The 24076-nt window shown below is 46.1% G+C and overlaps 1 protein-coding gene across 3 annotated transcripts in view; it reads left to right on the top strand.

The window, feature by feature from the left end:
- LOC128892931 (nucleolar protein 4-like) overlaps positions 1–24076 on the top strand; it is a 101544-nt gene that overhangs the window by 46433 nt on the left and 31035 nt on the right. For all 3 annotated transcript variants that reach the window (XM_054153590.1, XM_054153591.1, XM_054153592.1), the window contains one exon: positions 21339–21393. In XM_054153590.1, coding sequence (XP_054009565.1) covers positions 21339–21393 — 55 coding nt within the window. The remainder of the gene's footprint in view (positions 1–21338; positions 21394–24076) is intronic.

The following is a 24076-nucleotide window of genomic DNA, read 5'->3' as shown; positions in this document are numbered from 1 at the left end:
AATCATGCTTGGCTACCTTAACCATAAGCAGCCAGCTCAGTTTGATCGTAGTAGATGGCGCTAGTGTTAAAGATCCCGAACATGAGACTGTATTTTCACAATACCCACAAATCGCAACATCGATGAGTCAAGGTGGCCCGCGTTTATTGCCACTGTTAGTGAGATGGATCAGAACTCTTCAATTCTTTGGAATCCTTCAGAAACCTGACAAGAGCCGAGTCAGATGGCACGCTACCCCCATGTCTCACACTATTTCAATCGTCTTGATTCTTCCTGCGCCCAAACGAGACGCTCGTTCTATAATCTAATAATCCATCACCCGAAGTAACTTCACCACCGCCCCGACGCCCTCTTCAAACAAACCGCGCCTAGAAAGAAGCCGTCGATTCCCGTCCTCGTAAAGTAAGGTAAAAGCGTAACGCGCAACGGAGGACGAAAGTTCGAACAAGGAAGGGGGGAGGGGAGGGGGGACTCTCTCGTCCCAGGCAATTTCGTGCCCGCATGGGCAAACGTATTAGCTGGTTGATTGGTATTCCAAAGATCCTTGGTGTGGGAGAGTCGAGGTGCTTTCCCTCCTTCCTTTCCCCGCTTCACGAGCCATAGGATCTTCATCACAGTGCCTGTTACGAATAAGCTCTTAATTCCTTGTAGGGTTCTTGACTCCCACTTCTGGCGTCTCTGGCTCTTTCTGCTCTCATCCCCGTACCCTCCGCTTCCTCCGCCTCTTTTCTCAATCCGACTCTCAGTTCTCTCCTACTGACTCTTTCGCCCCCGTTCCCCTAACGCGAGAGCCACCGTCGTCTCCCAGGTTCTTCGTCTAACTCCTCGACCCACTCACCCCCCCCCCCCACACACCCACCCCCCCGTCAGCCGTCACTTTCTTGGCTTCTCTCGCTGGTTGTGCTCTTCTCTCTCCCGTTTTGCTCTTGTACGAAAGCCGACGCGGCCTGTACGCCCGTGCAGATGTGCCTAGCAGCGGTCTCGAGCGTACAGAGAGCAGGAACAACCAGCAGATAAGGAGGATTCCATGGGACCCTAACGCTATTCCTGATGTTTTCAGTTCGGACAGGCGAATAGAGCTGTACCCCCACTTGACAATACTATCGTGAAAGCAAGTGTTACTAAATTACACGACCAATTTTGATGAGAATCTAACTAACTTAGAGCAGCCGAAGGCTACTTATCAGCATGAAGACTCATTGCCTCGGATGATGGAGCTATTGACTTTGATGTCTTACGACAGCAGACGTGTTTGGCCCATTCGTAAACACTTGACATAGAAGAGTCAGATGCAGTGTCTTTGGATTTACGGAGAAATCGAGAGTCTTGCGTGGGAACATTAAACTGGCCGTTTTAGTAACGGCGAAAGGGGCACGCTGACGTATTTATAATCGATACCGAGTGGTTGAAGTATTTGGGATGGGATTGATACTTGTGCTCCGCAGTTATTGAATTCGTAACGCGGAGAGTAGACTGATAGTGCCTGGTTGATTAGCCTCTTCAGCGTTGAGCACCGTCGAGCAGCGGCGCTGGGAAAAATTGATCCGACAGACACGTGGAATGACGTTTCGCAAGTAGGAATGCCGTAGGATTCGTTGCAACGAAGACTAACTTGGAGTACTAAATTCGCGTTTGTAAGCGTGCGAGCTAGTATGCGTAAATGAAAGAGAAGGCAACACGGAACCAGCATTATCCCAGTGGAAACACAATTGGAATACTTGAACTACTGACGTTTGCCGAATTCTTCCTTCAGCGCCAATAATTGGGATCAAATACAAATCCAGAATCCCTTTCTGAAATATTCTATACAAAAGCGGATGTAACATCTTTATTTGAGGAACACGAAACTGTTTTGTCAGTAGGTCTCCATATTCAATGGCGGAGTTCTGTAAGAAAGAGCGAGAGGGGACACAGTGGACTCGTCAGTAAAGTTACAGTCCAATGTTCAGAAGTTGGCGAGGCACCAACGAACTGAACGGCGCAGGGGAAAGGGAATTACGCGGCTCGGGTCCGACTTTGTCCCTTCAGGAGCCCCCTTTCTTTCGAGCAGTCACGCTGCATGCTACAGTGTCCAAAAAATGTGTCTTATGCGTTTCAAACTCTTTATCTACGCCAATGGTTGCTATTGCTCCTCTCTCAGTTTATCTCTTCGTCAAACAGTAGCTTTGTAGATATGAACTGACGCAGCCAATGCGAAAATGCGTGAAATCGAACTTGCCTCGCCAACTCGGAGCAACGGACTTTACACAGCAGGCCCGGGCCTTAGACGGCGGGATGTTTGGAGATCGGTGGAGAATGGTTATATATGAACGTTGGGCGGACCGAACACTTGTGAGGAACGCGGTGCCCTCTAGCGGCGGTCCTCTAAAGTTTCCCTTGACTATAACAAATATTACTACTTCCTACTGTTTCTACATTAAATATTCAACATATTCCAGAGTACTTAACCTCAGCTCCCTTTCAAAGCCTACCCAAGGCTCGCATCCCTCACTTGATTATTCTGAAAGACAGAGCTGTCCTTGGTGGCATCAACCCGTATCGACTCATACCGCGCAGAGATTCTCGATCGCTGTCGATCGATAACGGCAGGGCAGCCCAAATCGCAACAACTCACTCCGGCGTTGGTGTCACCCTGGCAGGCAGGCAGTCCTTATCTTATCTGACGGCCTTGCAGCGCTGGCTGCTCCGTCCGTTTCGGCGTGCAGCGGATCGGTGGCTGGTTCGTGCGTGCACGTAAACTCGTCTCCCCCGCTCGGCTGGATTCCGTGTCCTCCCTCGACCAAGCAAAGCGGAGCGGAGGAGCGTGTATCGACCTCGCTCGGCCCCGTAGGTGTGGGTTCGGCCGAGAGCGGTCGGTTTGCTCACGCTTGGCAGCCTGGCGACTACGAGCCGTTCCTCTTTCTCTCTTTCTCTCCTTCCCACGCACACACTTTGGCTCTCCTTCTCTTGGCCGAGCCCTCGAAAAAATCCCCCAATGCCAGGGGAAATGGGGGCAGGAGTGGTCCTACGAAGCGGCAGGAGGGGCAAGTCTAGCCGGGAGAGGACGCTGCCTGTAAAGGAGGAAGGAGAGTTACAGAGGCTCCCCCGCCGCGGTGCCTCTTCTTCGTCTTGGCTTCTTCCTCCACACGGTGGTTCTTCCTTTCTTGCCCCTCGGTCTCCCTCGCTCTCTGGCTGTTCGTCGACCCGTCTCCAGTCGTATTCCATTTAGCAGGGGCGCCGCTGGAACCGACGAACCATCATAGAATACCTTATAGCGAGCATGGCTGCCAGTGCTACGGGAGAAATAAAAAGGATCCCCCTCCTTCTTCGCGGGATGTCAAAATAAAACGGGCGAGCCGACTCCCTACCAGCGTTTCTTTTAGCTTTTCGCTCTCGGGCAGCGATCAACGGGCCGAGCCGAGGAGAAAAAGAGAGAGGGCATCTAGAAGCCGGGGGAGACCGGGCACCGGGACGAACAGAGACAACCTCTGTTTATCGGACTCCCGGGAAACCGATTCCACCCTCGAGGGCAATTAGCGAAGCACAAAACGGAGGTACCTCTCGATTTATGGATTGGAACGTTGAAAACGAACCTGTAGTCCCGCGCACGTTGCGATCCCTGTCCCGCTAAGTGTCCCCGATGGCTCAATCCCGACGACGCAGCCCGAAACGCCCGGCATATCGATTATCGAAGACGGGTCGGTTAGCTCGATCGAGGACTGTTCATCATTTCAACACGGAGGACGCGTCGCTCGGGAGTCCCAGGCAACGCTTCCTCTGATGTATCGAGAGACTCGCTGCCTTGGCGTAATAAGGTGACAATGCCTGGATTGCCGAATGAAGTGCAATGAGGTGTCCCTCTGTTGTGTTGAGGACTCTTTGTTTCTGGTGCTTTACTGTTATCCGCTTCTGTTAATTTTTCTTGGCAAAGTGAGACTCGTCAGGTTCATAAGTCAATCGATAGTCTTAGATATAGATGGATTTTAATGATTGTGATGGTGAAGGTATCAGCCGACAGGCCAGTACTTTCTGTTACTAAAATGTGAAATCCCCAGGTGATCAGAGCGGTAGTGCCTTGTATACTAGTTGATGCGTGGTTGAATATAGCCAACTCCATGATGGGATCAGTGTTAACAGCTTTAGAGGGTTGGGTGAAGACCAGGTGGCTCTATGAATAGCGCTGCTTCCAAGGAATTGAGGATCGTTGGTCAACTCTTGTAAAATCTCAGGTCTGTGAAGCCATCCATAGCCTGGTACCTCCAGTTTCTATTTTTTAACTCACCTTTCACCAAACCGGTAGGTCTTAAGCAAACGGTGAATCGTGCGATACTTCTGTTTCAAAGTCTCTCATAGAAAATGTACCAGCCTCGCGAAGGTTGCACCGAATCGGTAGCCGTAGTAGTCATAATGTACTCCATCGGTCTCGATTATGATCATCGCTGGCATCGCTGCCGTTTACATATTCCACTGGGAGGGAGGGAACGGGAAAAGGGAAAGCAAGGAAATCCGATAATCGGGAGTCCTGGGAACGCGGCTCTCGAAGGATGCCAGTGTTTGGGTATCAAACTTGGATCAACGTACGATTCTCTTTTTAACGATTTCCTGCTAGGAATTGTTTCGAGGAGGAATAATGAATCCTAATGAAAAGTATACAAATTGAAACCGTTGGCACTCGTTTTACCTCTTTATGCCGGGACTGCATGCGATTCGCAGTGATACCTTGAACAGTTCGCGTATACTTTGTTGAACTTATCTCGGGTAGACTCTCCCATGTAAAAGATAAACAATGGTGGGGGGTGATTCCTGTCGTTACATCGTCGTATCGTTGTTGATCTCTGACAAAGGATGCTTTTGAGCGTTCCGTTGCCAATCATCATCCTGGCAAATGTTTCTCGATGATGGCTACCGTTTTCTCGTTCCACATCCTGCTTTATTGACCTCGTTCGCGACGCTACGCGTTCCGTTATCACGCGAGCGAGCAAGAAAAGAAAAAACAAAGGGCAGACACCGATAACCAGGAGAGACATGAGCGTGGCTGACCTCTGGCAGCGCCGCTTCTTTCTTCGAAGCACAGACGGTATCAGCGAGGACGGGTACGTAGAGATCTCTTATTTTTCGAGCCCCCCACGTGTCGCTGTTCCCCTCTCGTTTGGTCAAACGGCTCAAGGACAGCCTTGCTCGTTGAGCACCGGAAACACGTGGTCAGTGTCTGAAAATGGGGACGCCTTTTCTGAACAACGGATTAAAACCAGGGATCAGCGTTAAGATGGGGGATTAGAATTTCTTCTTAGGGGACTAGTTCTTCTTTCTAACTTCTGTATGTGAGGTCCTTAATGGTTCTTCGTTTAGGTGGTAACATTGTAGAATTCTGTAGACGGAAGTATGGTTACCTTTCTAGTTGTCTTTGAAAGTTTTTAACACTAATTAACGGCGCTCCGACCTTTTTATAACGTTGATGTCTTATTTCTGTTGGGTACAGCGTCGATGCATATGTGTATCAATGCTGTAGGGTTAAGACTAACAATTAGGCATAATTTTCCCAGGCCTATTTCAACTACTTTAGAACCTCCTGATCTAATTCATGCTGGAATCCATCACACCCAAGTTATTCTCACCTGAAAGCAGCCGAGGAATTATTCATTCGGATACAGACGTAACTCAGTCGCGATTTCTAAAAATCACGGAACAATACTCATTGTCGGACGGGGGAATTAGAAGCCTTACCCCTCGCGTAGACACATCGTTCACCTTGTCACACCCACCGAAACACACACATGCAAATCGTCGATCCGTTCAGTTTCACCTCCACCGCGTTGAATTGAACGAGAAAAAAAATTGATGTAAACGTTAAGAGCACAATCGCCGGAGCACCATTCAGTGTGACACGTGCAGTCAGGCATGGGAACATACCAGACCGTCGCGCACAGATCAGATCCGAAGTACGCGTTCCGGTAATATTTATTCTTGTTACGCGTCGTCCCATCGCGCCTATTTCGACGATCGAACTAAAATAGCAGTCACGGATCTGCATAGTGCTTAGGCCTGTCAGAAGTGTCAACCAAAATTACCCAGAGACCCCTTGCGTTCGAACGCCCGTCCAGCTATGGCCAGTCTGCGTTGGAATCAATTAAACCAATCCCGGAAGTCCTTGGCATACCTAGCTGCCAGCGATAAACGACGCCGCGATTATCAACGGGCACATTTTACTTTCTCGCCTTCGCATTTCCACCAGGAATTCCTCTCGATATCTGGAGGATTACCCGTAGATCTTTCCTAGATGTAGGGACAAGAGACGTCGGCTCTACTTTCAGCTAACGATTCCTCCATTTGCCCGGATCTATAGGAACGAATCCTCCCGAGGAAGATTGATGTAGACAGGCCCTGTCTGATTAAACCTTCGCCGTGTCTACGTTCGCGCCCTGTTACCTTCTCCCTCGTTCCACCTACGTCTTTTTCCACCCTTTTGTTCTTGGGCTCCATCGGCCCTCCGGTGTCCATTTAACAACTCGTGTTATATCGTCGATTCGCAGCCGGTGTTGAGCGTAATCGTAATCCCAATTTTCTCTGCGATTACACTCGTAATTACATATTTTTTTTTCTGTATTAATTTGTAATTACTAGACTGCGGATTTTTATGAATTTATAGGAAATCTGAACGTGCAAGAAACTATAGAATGGACGTAGTAGCCAATAATATAACAAATATTGAAAGTAAAGCTCATATTGTAATATTTGCAAAGTTAAATAAATTCCTATTTAGGTTCAGTATGACAGCTTATGGAATCGATTGAAACTGTGTTAAACAACGATATTTAGAGCAATCCTACGTGTTCAGTACGTTATCAAACGTTTTCCAAAAGTTTCAGATCGCTGAAATAGCGTTAGCGTCGGTTTCACATAAATTCGAATATCGGGTGTTCCAGCCTATGGACTCGATTGAAACTGTGTTAAACAACAATATTTAGAGCAATCCTACGTGTTCAGTACGTTATCAAACGTTTTCCAAAAGTTTCAGATCGCTGAAATAGCGTTGGCGTCGGTTTCACATAAACACGAATATCGAGTGTTCCAGCCTATGGAATCGATTGATTTTGTAGATACGTTTGCTAAGATTTTATTTTGCATAAAGATCCGCAGACTAGTAATTACAAATTTTTACTGCAATTGCAATTACGAAATTTCTTGCAATTCCAAACGTAATTACAACTTTGTTTATTATAATAACAATTACCTACTCAATCACTTCATGAAATTACATATTACGTCGTTAAGATATTATGTGATCGTGTATGTTTATTAGGTAAATTCGTATGTAGTTATTTATAAAATTATAACACTCGCAAATCTAAATTATTTTTTCAGAGAATTAGATTTTATGTACAAAATCTAATGGAACGGTCTCAATGCTTAAAAGGATCTGATGTTCCACTTTGTTTCATCTCTATGCAGAACGAGTTCACAGAGTTCTTCGATATGAATTAAGTGTCTGTAATCTGTTGATGATATGTTTATGTGCTCTTGAGAGAGATAAGAATTAGTGCAAGATTAGTGCAAGCGGTATTATCTAACCGCGGCGGATACATCGATGAATCCCGTATTTAATTTTCGTGTAGTATTGGCAAGCTCCACATACGCCATTTTTAATTTAGAACGTTAGATATTTCGTAAGAAATCGATACTTTAGATACTTAAATAACTTTAATGGCAATGCTAATATGCATGTATTTCGCAAATGTCCGAATACCTGACTAGTTTGCAAGTAGTCAAGTAGTCAAGTGGTCAAGTAGTCTGCTTCATTCTGTAATCTACACTTTGGTTAAGTAGTCCTTTGTTCACCATTTGAACAGGTGCTCTCGAAACGTATTCGTATACTACAAGACTCCCACTTGCAATAGCTGTGTCATCATCAAAGCCCGTCCCAATATCCGAAGCCCTAAGACGCTCAACCTCGAGTACCGGACTAATTGAATCCACTTCCGCCATTCATCAGTCGTTCGAATTTCTTCATCCTTCCCCAGTCCCATTCTTTCGATCTCTCGCAATTTCCCCGGGTCTCCGTTTCCCCCTCATCCCACATTTTTGAACACACCAAATTATTTAGATTCCTCAACTCTGGTTCTCTCATTGTCTGTTCCTCTCGGCCCTGTGGCCTCCCAACCTATCCGTCTCCCTTGAACTCGCAGAACTCCTATTCTCCCGTTTCCTTGCCTTCTCCCGTTCCCCCTCTTCCAGGTCGCTCCCAGTCTCCCTCCCCCCTTTGGATAGAGGCGAGACAAGCCTCCTCCTCGCAGCGCGTACGCGTCATCGCCAAGTATACATATTCCCTTGGCAGGCCTCGCCTGGCTCCTCGTATCTCGCAGGCGGGTTCACCTCGAGGGACCCTCGACGCAAGGAGGAAAGGGGGTTGCTTCCACTCGAGAACGAGGGGTACAGCTCGGTTCAGCTCGGTGGAAGCCGCGTATCAGTTGTTTTTTTTTTTTTCGAAAGAGAGAAATTTTTTGAGACCATTGGCTGCGCTGCAAGGCAAGCTATCATCATGAATTAATTCTGATTCAGGACGTTCCGTGGGCTCGTGAAAGGAGGCCTCCCTTTTCAATGAAATGGACAATGGCCCGCGTAGCTCCAGATGTTATCTTCTCTTTGGGATGTGGGACTTTTAAACGCCTCGGAATCACCCCTCCCGCCGCGGAATCCTCTCGCGGGGACTTTGTGTTGGTTCTCGGAGCAACTGTAATTTGCGGTATTCGGGTTCATGATACGCGTTTGTTGCGAATGCCACGGAGATATCATTTATGACGACGGGTGAGAATTATTCTGCTTTTTCAGAGAATTATTAGTGATATCACGGGTAGTCTCTTTGTTTACCATTGCGCCAAAGATTTGCGAATCCATAAGGTGTTCGGGTGATCTGTTTCGAGTAGGACGCTCTGTGAACGGGTCCAAACACTCTCCAAACACCTTCAGGGGCTTTTTACGAACGCAGACTTCGAAATCGAGAGGAAGCGATGAGTAATGAGCTTCGAAAACAACTGCCCGAGCGAAGTTATCAGTTGAGCAAACATAGTGATTCACGACGAAAGAATTGATCGTCCAGAAGTAGCTCGAGCATACTTTGTTCCGAGGCAGAAGCATCAAAAGTTGGTAATGGCTCGGCTGGAACGTAATTCGATTGCACGTAAGTGTTCGTCGTGGTAGTGGCCGATGTGTCGGGATCTCGGAGTCAATTAATGTGGCTCGATTAGGTGTGCGGAACAACGGTGCCGGCGGAGAGCGCGTGTTCCGCGCGGATGGGTTTAATAAGAATATTATACGTCTCGTTAGGAATTAGCACGGCGGCCGCTTTAATCGTCCCATCTGGAGGTTTCATCGATGGTCACGGTGCGTTGGATAGACTCGTCAGGTTTAATTCACGAGGAACGCTAATTTAATGTCTGCCCAGTCTGGATCGGTTGTGCTCCTTTTTTTTAAATATTTTTACAATGTTAATTCAGTCTGGGTGAGCTAATATTCGACGTCTAGCTACAGCGATGTCCAAGTAAAATGGTGTGGAGCTCGAGTCGAGTTCAAAGTTCAAAGAACATTCTCCTTAGACGCGTGAAACCTGGGTACCCGGATATATGAAACAATTTCTACCCGGATATATGAACAACGACTTCCCCATTGTTCCATTTTGAATGCGTAGATACAGATGGCCCGGGTGGAAAGAATTTCGACGGATCGAAGGATCGCAATGGGAATGGTCACGCAGAGGCCATACTCCCTGCTCGTGGCACAGGACGCGACTGAAGAGAACGAATCGAACGCGTCTACGCGGCTCAACTGAATAGAGCAGGGCGCGTGCTCGAAACCAACGTTCTATTCTCTTCCTCTTTTTCGCCTCCTCGTCTCCTCGTATTCTCCAGCCCCGCTGTCGAACGCCGCGGACACTCAACACAGGTGATATCTCACGCACGAGAACACCCGTCCTGATATGGGTCTTCGTTATCGTGCGATATCGGATGTGTACAACATCGCGTCTGGAGAACGGGTTGGCCAAACTTTCCAGTGCACCCTGTCGACTGGCAGAAACGGGGAACGTTGTCAAGTGCTTCGCTTTTTGTTTACACTAGGATTGCTGTTGTATATGAAGTATGTGAGTGAAGAAGCATAGACATATACCTAAATTGCATATATCGTTAGCACTCTACCTAGGCCCAGACTTGAACACTTTCAACAGAAAACTGTCACACGAAGAAGTGAAACAGAAAAAGAAACGAGAGACAACACTGCCTCGATCTTGGAAACGCTACACACTAAGACACGCTCAAACTATACCCCTTCTTCCAAACTACCAAGTCTCGACTCTCCAACACTACCCACCCAGGTAGTGTTATCCATACATATCCACATGGAACAATTGCGTCCATTCAACTCAAACGCGACTCAGTACCTCTTCAGCGACGCAAAAACCGTAAACGCCACGCACTATCCTTTCTAAGGCACGCTCAAACTATACCCCTCCTTCCAAGCTACCAAGCCTCTCCAACACTACCCACCCAGGTAGTGTAATCCATCCACATCTACATGGAACAGTTGCATCCATTCAACTCAACTCATCTTGCGACCTCTTCAACGACCCAAGATCCGCACCCCACCAGTATTTTTGAATTTCCTACAAACCATCCAGCGCAGCGACTCTTCTTCGATGTTTGCTGAGGGCAGCGAAAAAGTACGTCGAACGAAAGGCCCGGAGGCATGCAGATCAAAGAGAAAGAACAGCTTCATGGGAGGAAGTGGGATCGGGTGCACCGTGTGCGTACACGGGAACATGGTCGCACACGCGCTGCGCCCCGGGAATAATGGACGTGTTACACGGCCGAGGATTCAGAGAAACACGGACGTTCTGCACGGACGAACGGCTCGACGGATGGACGGACAGACAAGCGAATGGGAGACTGTTACACCCAATTGTCCCTCGTTGTGCGGGGGTCAAGTAAGGTAGCCAACCGGCCATGCTGTGCACCGTTGTCATCCGTGACTGGTGCTGGATAAACTGCAGGCCGGCTCGAAAATACAACGACAGCCCCGGTGGGAAAGTAACGACGTTACTTCGCGATATCGTCATGCACGTTCCTCCGTCTAGGCCGGGAGGAGCTCTGGGTTTGCTTGTTGTTTCGTTAGGAAAGATAGTGTGCGATGGCTGATTGGAAAATGAGTCTCAAACATCCTCATGGTATTTAACTCCGAGTCGACTGTGAAATTGAGAACTGGAGTCACATAAATGGGACACTCTTATAGGGAAGGGAAGGCTATTTTAAAAATGTTTCTTTATTTCAATACTTCACTCTCCAAGAGCTTGACTATTTGAATGACTAACTGATGGTATCTAATATTTCATTTGATATTTAATTTGAATAGAAATAGAAATATAGAATAGAATTTTACATTCGGTGAGAAGTTCAGCGTTCATTAAGAAATCTTAATGAATTCAATAGGAACAATCGATTTCCTCAAAATTGTCCTAACGAGAATGAAGATTCATGAGTTAAGTTTGCTTCCATCGCTACTTTCGTTGGATACCCAAGCCGTCGACCAAGGCAGCAAGAAGGGGAAGACTCTCCTTCGACGTGGCAACTGGTGGGAGGTCCCCCAGGTTGTTCTTTGGTTGACTTGACCTTAGGCTTCTTTCGTCGAGTATCCTTTTTGAATGATGCTCTCTCGTAACGTTCTCAATCTTCATCACAATTCTGTTTCACCATTTTTAATTTGAATTACTCCTCGACTAGACTTCCTGGAAATTCCATTACAGAAACAGTTTGACTAATCATTAATCGTAATAATTGTTCACCCATAACATGTTTTTCACCTGCGCGAAATGAATTAATCAGTTGCGCAACCCAAACGCCTTTAATTTGTCTCTCGAGCGCTTCATACACTATTAATGACATTCATGGAAAACGATGCACGGAAAGAACTTGGAGTGAAAAATGTCCAACCTGACCAGGCCAGTTTGCGTTGCCTCTGACGCACGATCGTGGATAGTAAACTTTTCACTTGGCCGGAAGTTGCACGAATTTTCCCATGACGTCAGTTTAGAAAAACAAATTAACTTGCCATGCAACAAATCCATTCCCACGGATAGCGGTGGGTTTGAGAGGTTCGTCGCTATTTGTTCGAGTACATTTTTATTTCAGGACTCCGTCGTTAAACTAAAAGGTAATTGCGTTAATAGAACCACTTGAACTACATTTTCGCCGAGTTTAAAATTCAATTTGGCGACGGTGCCTAATTCTGATCTCTATTTTACGACCAGTGGCGCTCCCAGTGGAAAGTTTCCTACGCCCGTATCTTCGGCTCGCTCCCGTGGAACGAGACAATCATTATCACCGGTGTGGCGCGATTAATTGGCGATCACCGACTCCACCGCTGCTGATAAGCCGATTTCTCTGGTTTTATTTCTACCCGTCGTTCTGATCTTTCCCGTGGACGGGGCTGGCTCGCGATGTCGCAGTTGTCTCTCCTCCTGGCCTTCCTCTTCTTTTTTTTTTTTTTGTGGCCGCACACGTGTGAGGTTATCCCGACGATGGTGACCCCGCCGTTCCCTCCTCCTACTCCGCGGCTGTTTTTCAGATCAGAAGAGCTCCGGCAATCATCCACGGTCCCCCCTGACGCAACCTGAACGCGTCGCTTTGGTGCGTTCGTCTCCGATGACGTCAGATCACCGCTCCTCTCTTCCTACCCGCTTGTCGCGTTCGTGTGCAACGACGAATACGTTCCAAAACGAGCACGACGAACGGTATCCTTGGCCAGGATACATCAACTGGCTCTGGATTGGTTTGTTTCTTTTTACCGTGGGTTCGACGATGGCTTGCAGGTGTGCTTTTGGTGTACTTGCATGGCGCTGATGAACACGGGACTATCTGGTCTTCCTTGGAGGCACTCCTGGTCCTATTAGGGCCTTTACTCGAGAGTGGACCGAGCGGGCTGATTCTCGTCGGAGTATACTTGACGACTGTTGGATAGCAACAAGGTTTATATTTGTTGTTATCCAACAGTCGCTGGATAGTCTTGGACGAGCGATAATAAGAATTGAACACAGCCCGTTTATTTATTCGTAGCAAATTGCCTCAAGAAAGATATCTTTATAACCTAGAGCAAGACCGACAGCATCGAATGTAGACCAAGTCGGGGTCAATCGTGTGCGGTAGAGCGAACTATAAAAATCGATTTCACGAAGAAGAGGGCAAAGGAAAGTCCACGTGCAAGGACGCAGCGTCGTTTCTGCGGTAATTACCGACGACCTTGAGACCCGTTCACCGTTGGACCCTCTGTGTATTTAGAGGCCGTCAGATTTGGTAGGCAAATGAGCCGAAATTGAGAGCCGCTCGCGCAGTTCGACGAAGAGGGGCAACAAGGAAGGAGAGATAGGCCAGAGTCGCTGATAGACGCTTCGCCCCAGTCAAAACACACGGTCTCGAAATCAACGGTAGGCCGCAATCATTTCCCCATCATCCAGAAAAGTGGCCGAGAGGGTTTAACTAAATCAGCCACTCGAGTGATCATTCTAATGGCACAGGTTCTCTTCCTCGAACAACCCCTGCGCAATCATATAACTTCGGAAACTTCTAGCCAACAGTTTAGACAAAAAATCAGGTTACTTAGAAGATGAAGTACTCCGTCAGTAACGCAGGACATTCTACTGATAATTTGAAGTGCTTTCAGTCGGTAAAAATCGGCAATGTAGAATTCTGATTGATCGAAGGATTTATCGATAGAATGCCTTACTTTATCAGCAGTGCATTTGAATCTTTATCTGAGAAAGAAGCATTTGAAACGTAACCTTCGTCTTATAAGAAGGTTACCCGTACTAAACCTAAATATTTTACTTTCAGAATTTTATTTTGTTCAGTCCTGGTCAGTTTCACTTCGTTATGCGTCATACAAATTACAGATTTTGGTAACAATTCCTCGTTTCCCCGCAGAATTTCCGGCCAGGGCGATAGCTAGTTCGCTGATTAACCGACGATCAGTCCCGGGGCCAATAAAAATTCAGAGCGGACGGTCCGTGCAAAGCGGGCGCGGACGGTCGCGTGACTTCGACGTACAATTCATCGCGTCCGTCTACGGCGCTCAAGACAAAAGGCAATCGTCTGAGCCGATCTCGCGCAGTGTCGGACCGGTTGCCTGGCGCTGATTGGTCGGACACCGGCTACTGGACCCGGTTGACCCCTAACCCCGGCAACTCGCTCCGCTTTATCGTCTGGAATTGCCGTGTTGGTGGCGAGTTGGTACAACAACGCACACGCGTCCATGCGCTTTATGAGCCGCATACCCGCACGTGGGAGCGGAATTCTGTGCTGAGCGACAAACAATTGCCGCCAAGTGGCTTAATTGCAGCCAACTAAACAAATGTTCCAACCGTATCTCCCTGGTCGTGCGGCTCTACCCCAGGGGCCCCTGGGGCAATTTCTTTCTCTATAGCCCCGGTTCCAGGTCCTTGCGAGGACAGTTCGAGTTGTGGAAGGGTTACTTTTCTTCTCCTTGGATCAGCGAAAATTGGACAACGCGGCTGGCAACGCTGGACGGTGTGAAATTGTCAGACTGTTAACGCGCCATGATGAATGCTGATGCCCGGAGGGGGGAGGGGGGTCAGAGAAACCTGCGCATTAGCCGGTGCCGGTGGACTGGACGTCTGTCGTAGGTATATCTCGTCAGCGAGGCTCTATTTTGAGCGCTGTACCGACAACTGCCGGAACCAGGTGCCTTCTTTCTAGGGAATGCGATTTAAATAGGATTAGGTCAACGTCTCGTATGCAGCTCTTGGGAAGCCGTTGATATGTTCGAACGGTTTGTTACGTGACTCACCAATTGCGGTTGAAAGTCAACTGGCGATGTAAATGCAATTTTAGACTTATTTGTACGCCAATTAGTTCTTCTGTCTACTCAGGTGACTTCGTGTCAGTAAACGTTGGGTGCTTTCTTCAGTACAGCCGGCCTGTTAGTATTGGCTACATAGAATGGATGTCCTCAAATCCTATTGTTAAGCTTCCTATGAGGTTAAGGTGAGTGGACTTGGTAAAGTTAACCGTTCAAAGAGACTGGGACATTAAGACAGGTTTGATAACCGAGTGGGTCAGATGATAGAGGGCTAGTTATCATCTCCGTGAGCCATTAGGTAGTAGAAGTTACAGGAGGCTACAGGATACTAGGCTGAACTATAGAGGGCTAGAAGATACTAAGCTCAGTTACAGGAGGCTACAGGATACTAGACACAGTTATGAGATGCTAGAGGATACTAGGCTCAGCTATAGGGGGCTAGAAGATACTGAGCTCAGCTAAGAGGAGCTAGAGAGCACTAGGGTCAGCTACAAATATATCCAAGGCTGAGCAAGATTTTCTTCGCATAAACGAAGTTCTACTGCAACTCGAAGAGCAGAGACTAAATCGTGTAAGCCCAAGAAGACCACACAGCCCAGGCATAGGCTTGCCTTGTCTCCTGGAACGCTCCTCCCAGGATCCTGGCGGTCGTCTCATGAAATCATTAACTGGACGGTTCCTTCTGGCGCTAAACGACGCGGGGACGAGCCACGCCGGCTCTTCCCCTCATTTTTCTTCGGGTGCTTCTTGTTGCCGGCCTCGAAGACGAGCACCGCTCCCGGCTCGTTTCTCATTCGGCGCCGTGTGCGTCGTCGTAGGTGTATACGGCCGACTGGTCGCGCGCTCAGCGAGATTCCCATTTATCAGGGTACATCCGCCGGAAGTGGGGCGGCCCGTGCGTAGGTGAGACGAGGAGAAAGAGAGAAGGTGGACAGCCGCGAGAGAGAAAGCCAGAGGACATTGTTCATTAGTACCTACGGCCTCAGGATACCTAAGGCCTCTCGTGACATGATTTACGACTCGGTTTTGGACCGGCAATCGACCACCGGGCGCAATCGAGCGACCCTTTCTGCGGATTTTCGGTGACTCGTGAGCTGGACGAAGACACTGGCTGCCGTGAAGACGACCTCACCGTCGAGTCTTGCGTCTGGCCGGCTTGGGGAACTTGGCAATTGTTACTGCTGGGTGGGCGACTCTCTCGCGTCAGTGTGTAGCGTAGCGAAGCGGTAAGCTGTGAATTTTTGTGCAGTATTTAGTTGCCACGTCTAATTTCAGCTTCTTGTCGACGTTAATGTTAGGATATTGGGAGTTTTTAAGATCTAGAGAAGAAGCTTGTCCTAGGGCGGACAGTGGAGCAGTAAGTAGAGTGGCCGACTACTACGCTAAAAGTCTGGGTTCAAATCCTTGGGCGTCCACCCCGAATTTTCATGGTTAGGTTAGGACCTGGTAACAAAATATATATATCGAAAAACTTATACGGCAAAAGATATGAATAGAAAAATAAGACATCAAGGAAAAAAGGACCCTGTTAAGATAAGTTTCAGAAAAGTGCAAAAACATAAAAAGAAAGTGAATAGTAAGTAGTTCTTAGTTAAGCACTATCAACATAAAACCAAACCAAGCTTGTGCTGCCATCCGACGATTAAAAATGATCTTCATAGAAGTGGACTTGAAAGTCACAATAGATTTCAAAGCGTTTAATTAATACAATACCATGAGAAAATTGACTGAACTTATAAGTCTCGCTAGTAAATAAAGGGTTAACAAAGTGGAGAATTGGGATAGTTGTCTGTTTATGGAATTCTCCTTGGATTTATAAATAGGTGGAGGCAGTGCAAGGAATGAGCTTCTTTTCTATTTTTGTGAGTTTTTGTGAATTTTACTCTTGTTGAGAAATGCTACTGGCTGATCGATCGGACAACGTAACCGGTTATGCTTATTCCTGGTGACGGACGAGTCGCGGGAAAGTTGAACATAAATTGCTCCTAATTTTTTGACGTGCAGTATTTGATTTCGAAACAATTTCCGAGAGAGAAAGAAGGAAAGTGACGGCTGTATTCTTGGCCTCTTTGACAAATTGCAGTTGTGTAGATTTCTCAAGGTATCTAGTTGTAAACGCGTAAACATTGTTAATGGGGACAGTTGTGTGTTTTATTAATTATACTAGTTACAGTAACTTTCACCTGTTTGAAATGGCAGCACGTGAAAATTATTTCCTTGTTTCAATGCAACGAACATCGAACTATTGAATTTCTATAATTGTACCTCTACGATTATTTTTAGAATATTTTCAGAACTAAATGTAATGGAAATTTCGATCGAAAAACGTATCGATAGGTAGCTCGAAACGAGTAATATTAAATTCTTAATGAAAGATTCTTAAAATAACTTGCGATGGTAGTTGGAGCTGTAACTCGAGATTGAAGATGCACGTTTCCAGTCAATAAATTCCATCGAATATTAAAGTAGATAGCGAGCCCGGTACGCGAGGTTCTATGGGTCGTAGAAAAATATACTGGCCAGTCGAGATCACTGTAAAGCTAACTATCGAAAATGTGATACTGGTGATTTTAGCGGATGGTGAGCAAACTAGTGGCGCCACAGGAAAGCAGCACCGCATCGGCGCCACTGGAGGCACCACTAGTCAAGCGGCACTGGTGAGCCCGGTGTGCAGGTTTCTATGGGTCGTAGAAAAATATACTGCCCACTCCAAACCATTCCAAAGCTAACTATCGAAAATGTAATACTGGTGTGGTGTAGGTTTCAGCGGATGGCAATCGAACTAGTGGTGCCACAGGAAAGCAGCGCCGCATCGACGCCACTGAAGGTGCCACTAGTCAAGTGACACTAGTGAGCCCGGTACGCAAGGTTCTATGGGTCGTAGAAAAATATACTGCCCACTCGAGACCATTGAAAAGCTAATTATCCAAAATGTAATACTGATTTCAGCGCATAGCGAGCAAACTATTGGTGACACTGGAGGCGCCACTAGTCAAGCGCCACTAGTGGCGTCACAAAACTGTCGCCTTCTAAATTTGTCTAGTACTTTCGCTCCTTGAAATATCGCCCAAATCGTGCAAGTTCTACACATGTATCACCTATCTCGGTTCAATAACAGAGTGTCACTTCTGCACAATCCGGCTTATCTTATCGCCTCGGCATGTCTCGTTAGCGAAGTCTAATCGACAGATGTCTGCGTTGCTCTACACCACACAGTCACTAGAGTCTCAGCGCCACCTCGAGAGTACTCTTCTATACCATTCATTTCAACATATTTAACTCTCATAATTTTTCTTCCACGTTCCATTTTCTTTCCACTTCTCCCTGGACCTCGGTGTCCTAAAAATTTGTCGAGCCGCCTGAATCTCGTACGGTAGTCCACATCGCGGCTCGCGCGGCACGGTCGGAATTTCTTGGTTACATCACCGGTGCTTTTTGCGCGGCTCTAGCGCGGTATGCGCGTACAAGTCGACCGCTCGTCGTCCTACAACACCGCTGGACAAAGTTGTGGCCGGTATCAATTGGCCGTGCTCTCCTCGGCGTGTATACCGGTCGACCTTCTGCAGTTGCAACACGAGACCTGACACAGATAGGAGAGCCACAGTCGGTCCGTCAGGCCAGGCAATGCCTGTGCGCACGCCTTGCGAAACCGACGACCGTACGCTTCATCGGGGAACCCTGTGAACTAACACGGGCTCAACGCGAATTGGGTGCGTCGGGATGACCTCGCAGAGGAAACTAGAAACATGGAGCATTATCTGGGATGAACCTGACTATTAGATATGCATCAGTCTAGAGTGAGACCTCTCATTTTATGGTTTACATGACTTCACAGAATCCAATGGCCATTCTTGATTCTTTGGACAAGACGACAGTTTCGTTACAGAATGCTGAGATTTTAAACAATTGAACCTTCTTCTACCATGATTGGAGAGTCGTGGAAGCAACGTGTATTACTACTACTTCAAAGCGTACCAGTTTATAAGTTAGGAAGCTATTTATGATCACTACGAACAGTTCAAGATTCAATGAAATCTAAGATAAACGATTGCTGCTTCTAAGTCGCGCCTCGAACGCAAAGGGTTAACCCTTAAATGCCCTGAGTTTTAAATTTTATACCGGACTTTTAAATCGAATTGTACACTTGCGATTGGTTTGTTTTTAATATTTGCCTGCACAGTTAGTATAAGAAGCACAGCAATCAATTTAAAATAAAATTAATAAGAAAAGAAATAAGAGATTAACATTAAAAATAATAAACTTCATTAATTTCTTCCTCTAAGATTTATTAATAAAATAAATATATAAGGTTCGCCCTCCCTGGCCTTTTTATGACTGTTAGCTAGCCAGGTACCAGGTTTCTCTACGATAAATGCACAGAAACCAGCCTGAGGGGTACATAAAAATAAATATTTGAGGTTTTATTTCGAATTGGTTCATGTACAAATACTTATTACGCTGTATGTTGCTACTTCATGATGTTCTTTTGAACAAAAATTGAAAAAACAAACGTCAGCTGTCAAAATTGTTCAAATAATAAATATATTGATATCTTTTTAAATTCAATTTGGAAAATCAGGCTTCTAAGGGTTAACTGTAGGATAATGAGATAAAAATGTAGGATATCATGAACCTAGTAATGCCATTTGGAATATAAAGCTTAGGAGTGAAAGATCAGACCTAGGTCAACCCACTGGGTCCTAACGCGTCACAACCAGTCAGACTTGAAATTGCCAGTGTTAGGCAGTTCAATGACCCAGCACGTCTTCAGCACATGCCAAAACGAAACATCAGAACGAAAGATCAGTTGTCCGAGGTGAATGTAGTACTGCAAGCATCACGAAGAAGTCACCGCACGCGGCGAACACTCCTTTCCAAACAGGAATATGGACACCGATACCGGGTGACATCGATGCCTGGGCGTTTCGACAAAGTTGCTTTCGGCTTTCCCGCGAAGAACATGCACGCTGGGTTACGCTATTGATCCGACATTCCCGGCGTACCTCGATCCCGTCTCCCACAGCACGTCGCCGAGCCGAGGCGTAAGTAATTTGCGTTCAGACGAACCGCAAGCTGCTGCCAGTTCTCGATCCGGGACAATAAAGTCCACGGCCGTTCCGTGGGTGTACGGACAGTCTGTCGGTGTGTTTTTCTGTGGCGCAATCGCGAAGACAATCGCGACTCCATGGAACCAGTTGGACACCCGCGTGGACGGCTGATCGCGGTATTGACAAGTCCCCCTGACTTGCGGCGTCTTAATTTTTCAATAATCGGCCGCCCGGTTTCTCAATTTGCACTAGTGGTTGATCGTTCCTGTTTCGGATGGATTCCGGTGTCTTTGTTTAGATATTTCGATGGTTGATGATGGGAACTAGGAAAGAAGACTGTCGACGAGTATGCCTGACTCGTGGCTTCTCAATTATTCAATCATTGAATGCTTGAGAACCTGGGTCACTTGGTCAGGGAAAACCAATTTACGCTAGGTCTAACGTCTTTGTTTGAACTCTTTGGTGGGTGGTGACAGATAAACAAGGACAGAATGTTTTATTTTATTTAATGATTTTATTATTTAGAATTGTTGAAGTAAGCTAACAATTTCGTATGTTTCTGAAAACTCTACAATTGATATGTGTTATATTTAGGATAACCGTTATTTTCGCGCGTCCTGGCCTTTTTATAATTGCTAGCTAGCCAGGTACAAGGTTTCTCTACGATAAATGCACAGAAACCAGCCTGGGGGGTATACCTCCTGTGAGGTCCCGAAGTTCGATCGCCGAGCAGTGTAACATGATCCGGGACGGGGTATACCCTTTGAGGGGTCCAGGATCTCAATCGCCGAGTAGTGTAAACACGATCTGGGATCGGATTACTCGGTGAGACAAATTAATGCAACGGTAAAACTGTTTTATTATTAACTTTTTTGTTTTAAAACTTTTACCATCATATTCCTGACATATTTCTGATTAAAATAGACCAAGCACGACGTAATTCGCAACATATTTACTTGTAACAACTTATTTTGTATCATTTATCGTAGAACACTAACTAAAAAAAAATGCGTGGTAAATATCATCCGAATTATATCGTGTTTGGTCTCATTTTAATCAGAAAAATGTCAGGAATATGATAGTTCAAGTTTTAGAACGAAAAAGTTAATAATAAAAAAGTTTTACCGTTGCATTAAATTGTTTCACCGACATACCACGGTGTTTTCGCTCCGTCCTCTTCTTTATTCGCTGTCCTCCACGTTCGAAGCTCGTCGGTAAACATCAGGGATTATACGAACTCTACGATAACTGCACAAGGTCATTCCCGAGCTTGTGCATTTATGGAGTCATCCGAATAGCATCTAGGATATCTTTTATACTGTATTCCACTGTATTCCAATATAATTATTTACCCTATATATGGGTACATTATTTTTACCATACTTTCTTCATCAAGAATGATTACAGTACATGTCTCCCAACATAATCTAACAGTGTATTTCTGTTTTGTTACAGGAGAACATCTCAACGCCGGAACCAGCCGACATATCGGAGGAGGATCACTACTCGAGTAAGCAAAACCTTCCACCACCCGTTTTCGTGAACCTTGTTGTTTCTCCGTTTCCGTCAGAGGGGATCGAACCTCTATCCCACTCGTATTGCCAGAATAACTTTTCGTAACCCTAAGGCCACCATTTCGCTGCGCGTAGTAAAGCTTATTTAGGAAGAAAAGGGGTAACTTTTAAAACGGCGCGTATCTTTGGTACGAATTCTATCTAAGGAATTACGGAAAATCTTGAAAAGTTTCTGAGAGTTCTCCAAGTTTAGTAAATTCTTAAAACACCTGCTTTGCCACTGTATCGTGAAACATTCGAAATCTTAAACGCATCGGAGGCTTCGAGATTCCAGAAAGTCGCATAAACTTAACAGTCCTGACAGTCTAGAAAGTTCGAACGGCCACGTAGGATTAAATCCGGGCTTCCACGTTTGACAATGGCGCCGTTATCGGCTGCGTTAGAACTCTTCAATGAGCGTTCAGTGGCATTCACACTTCGGTGAAGTTCACTCTTCTGCCTCGAGCTACTGGTCATGGACTTTGTGCCGTTTCACGAAGCCAGACAGTCGCCAGTGTCTCAACTGTGCTTTGAACATTCAAGTGTCCCATCCCAAAGGATGCTGCCTTGACTGCGTCAAACGTCACAGTGTGCATTTGGTGCTGGATCTGGTTCTTTGTATGTGGATCACTATGTATTGAAACTCTAGGTTTCCATTCCTCATTTCATATCTATTCGCAAATAATTTTAAATTGCACTTATTGGACACTTTATACCCTCTTGTTCCATGTTCTCCTTCTTCAGGTCAAAATTTTGATTGTAAATTGACTCTTTCTAAATTGTAAATTGACTTCTGACAGTGCCACCCGGATAACTGAACTAGTGACATCTCTGGTAGTCTCGTTTTCTTCATTGGACGTGTGAGTCACGATCTCAAATATTCAGAAATAATTTCAAAATTCCACTATTTGGGGACTTTCTACCTCCTTGTTTCCTTGCCTCTTGTTCTCTTCCTCTAGGTCAAAATTTACGATATTTTTCTCTTTGTAAATTGACTCCCGACAGTGACACCTCTGTCATCTATTTATTGAACGTGTGAATCATGATCTCAGTTGAAAATAAGAAGGGTCCCCAGAAACTGGTACCATCCCCAGATAGCAATACAATTGTAGCATTTTCACTTCTGCAGCTCGTCTTTCTTTCTCATCCCAGTCACAAAGTTCGGACAGGGAATACACGTCAAAACTCAACCGAACAGCTGTTGTAAGAACGTTTCCTCCCGGGTCATTTTTGTGTCTGGATCCTAATGCGATTCCACCTCGATTACAGACTGCGGAGAGCGTCGAACTCCACGGTTCCAGCCGAAGCTCACCATCGTCGGTGTTCGTTGTCCTTTGGACGGTTTCGGGTCGCCGCCGTTTCGGGAATCTGACCCAAATCCAATGGCGGCGTCGCGTTTCTGCATTATTGAACGGGCTGAATGATTTAGACGTCACGTCGTTCCCATCACCCGCCAACTTTATCCGGTTGCTAATAAATCTCTCTCCGCTTTCGTTCTGGCGCGGCTCGAGTGCTCTTCTACGTGTCACTGCTAACTCTCTCTCGCTCGAATGAATCGACGCTGCAATCGGAGGGAAATCTGGAGAGCGACGAGCTACTCAGCCGATCACCGCTGAGTTTCACGGCGGGGACCGGTGACGGGGTGGTTATCGATCATCCCTGCTGACGTATTTCGACTTACAGTCATTCTCGGTCCCGGAGGATTATTTTTAAGCGGGATTCTCGACACGCGGAATGGTTATCTTTTCGCGGTGCTAAGGGTACTCGTTGGCCTCGGGTTGAGACGGAACATTTCTGCCAGGTCGAGGTCCTCGAGGACTTTTAAAATGATGCAGGAAAGGTTAGAGAGACATATTGGTTAGCTATATAGTAACTGATATAGAATTGTGCAATGGTAGGAAGGAGATTAGTTATGTGGAAGTCCCTCAAAATTTATAGGTTAGGTCAGGTATGTTCTCAGAGGAGGTGCTAGGCCGAGGTGCTGAGGCCTTTAAAATGATATGAGGAGGACTGGAGACACATATAGCTTAAGAATCTACTGATGCAGGTTTGTGCAATGCCAGAAAGTAGATTAGTCATGTAGAAGTCCCTCAAAATTTATAGATTAGGTCAGGTATGGTCTCAGAGGAGGTTCTAAGTTGAGGTCCATAAGGATTCTCTTTCAAAATGATGCAGAAAAGATTAAAGAGACATGTGTCTTCGCTGTATATTAACCGATATAGAATTGTACAATGGCAGAAAGTAGATTCACCACGTGGAAGTCCCTCAAAATTTATAGGTTAGGTCAGGTATGCTCTCAGAGGAGGTCCTAAGTCGAGGTCCTCAAAAATCCTCTTTCAAAATCATACAGGAAAGATGAGAGAGACATATATCTTTGCTATATACTAACCGATATAGAATTTTGCAATGGCCGAAAGTAGATTCACCACGTAGAAGTCTCTCAAAATTAATAGGTTAGGTCAGGTATGCTCTCATAGGGGATCCTAAGTCGATGTCCTCAAAAATCCACTTTCAAAATAATACAGGAAAGATTAGAGAGACAGTTATCTTCGCTATATACTAACCGATATGGAATTGTGCAATGGCAGAAAGTATCTTCACCTTGTGGAAGTCTCTCAAAATTTATAGGTTAGGTCAGCT

This window comes from Hylaeus anthracinus, unplaced genomic scaffold (assembly GCF_026225885.1).
Source record: "Hylaeus anthracinus isolate JK02 unplaced genomic scaffold, UHH_iyHylAnth1.0_haploid 2, whole genome shotgun sequence".
Lineage (NCBI taxonomy): Eukaryota > Metazoa > Arthropoda > Insecta > Hymenoptera > Colletidae > Hylaeus > Hylaeus anthracinus.
This window is presented reverse-complemented; position numbering and strand designations above follow the sequence as displayed.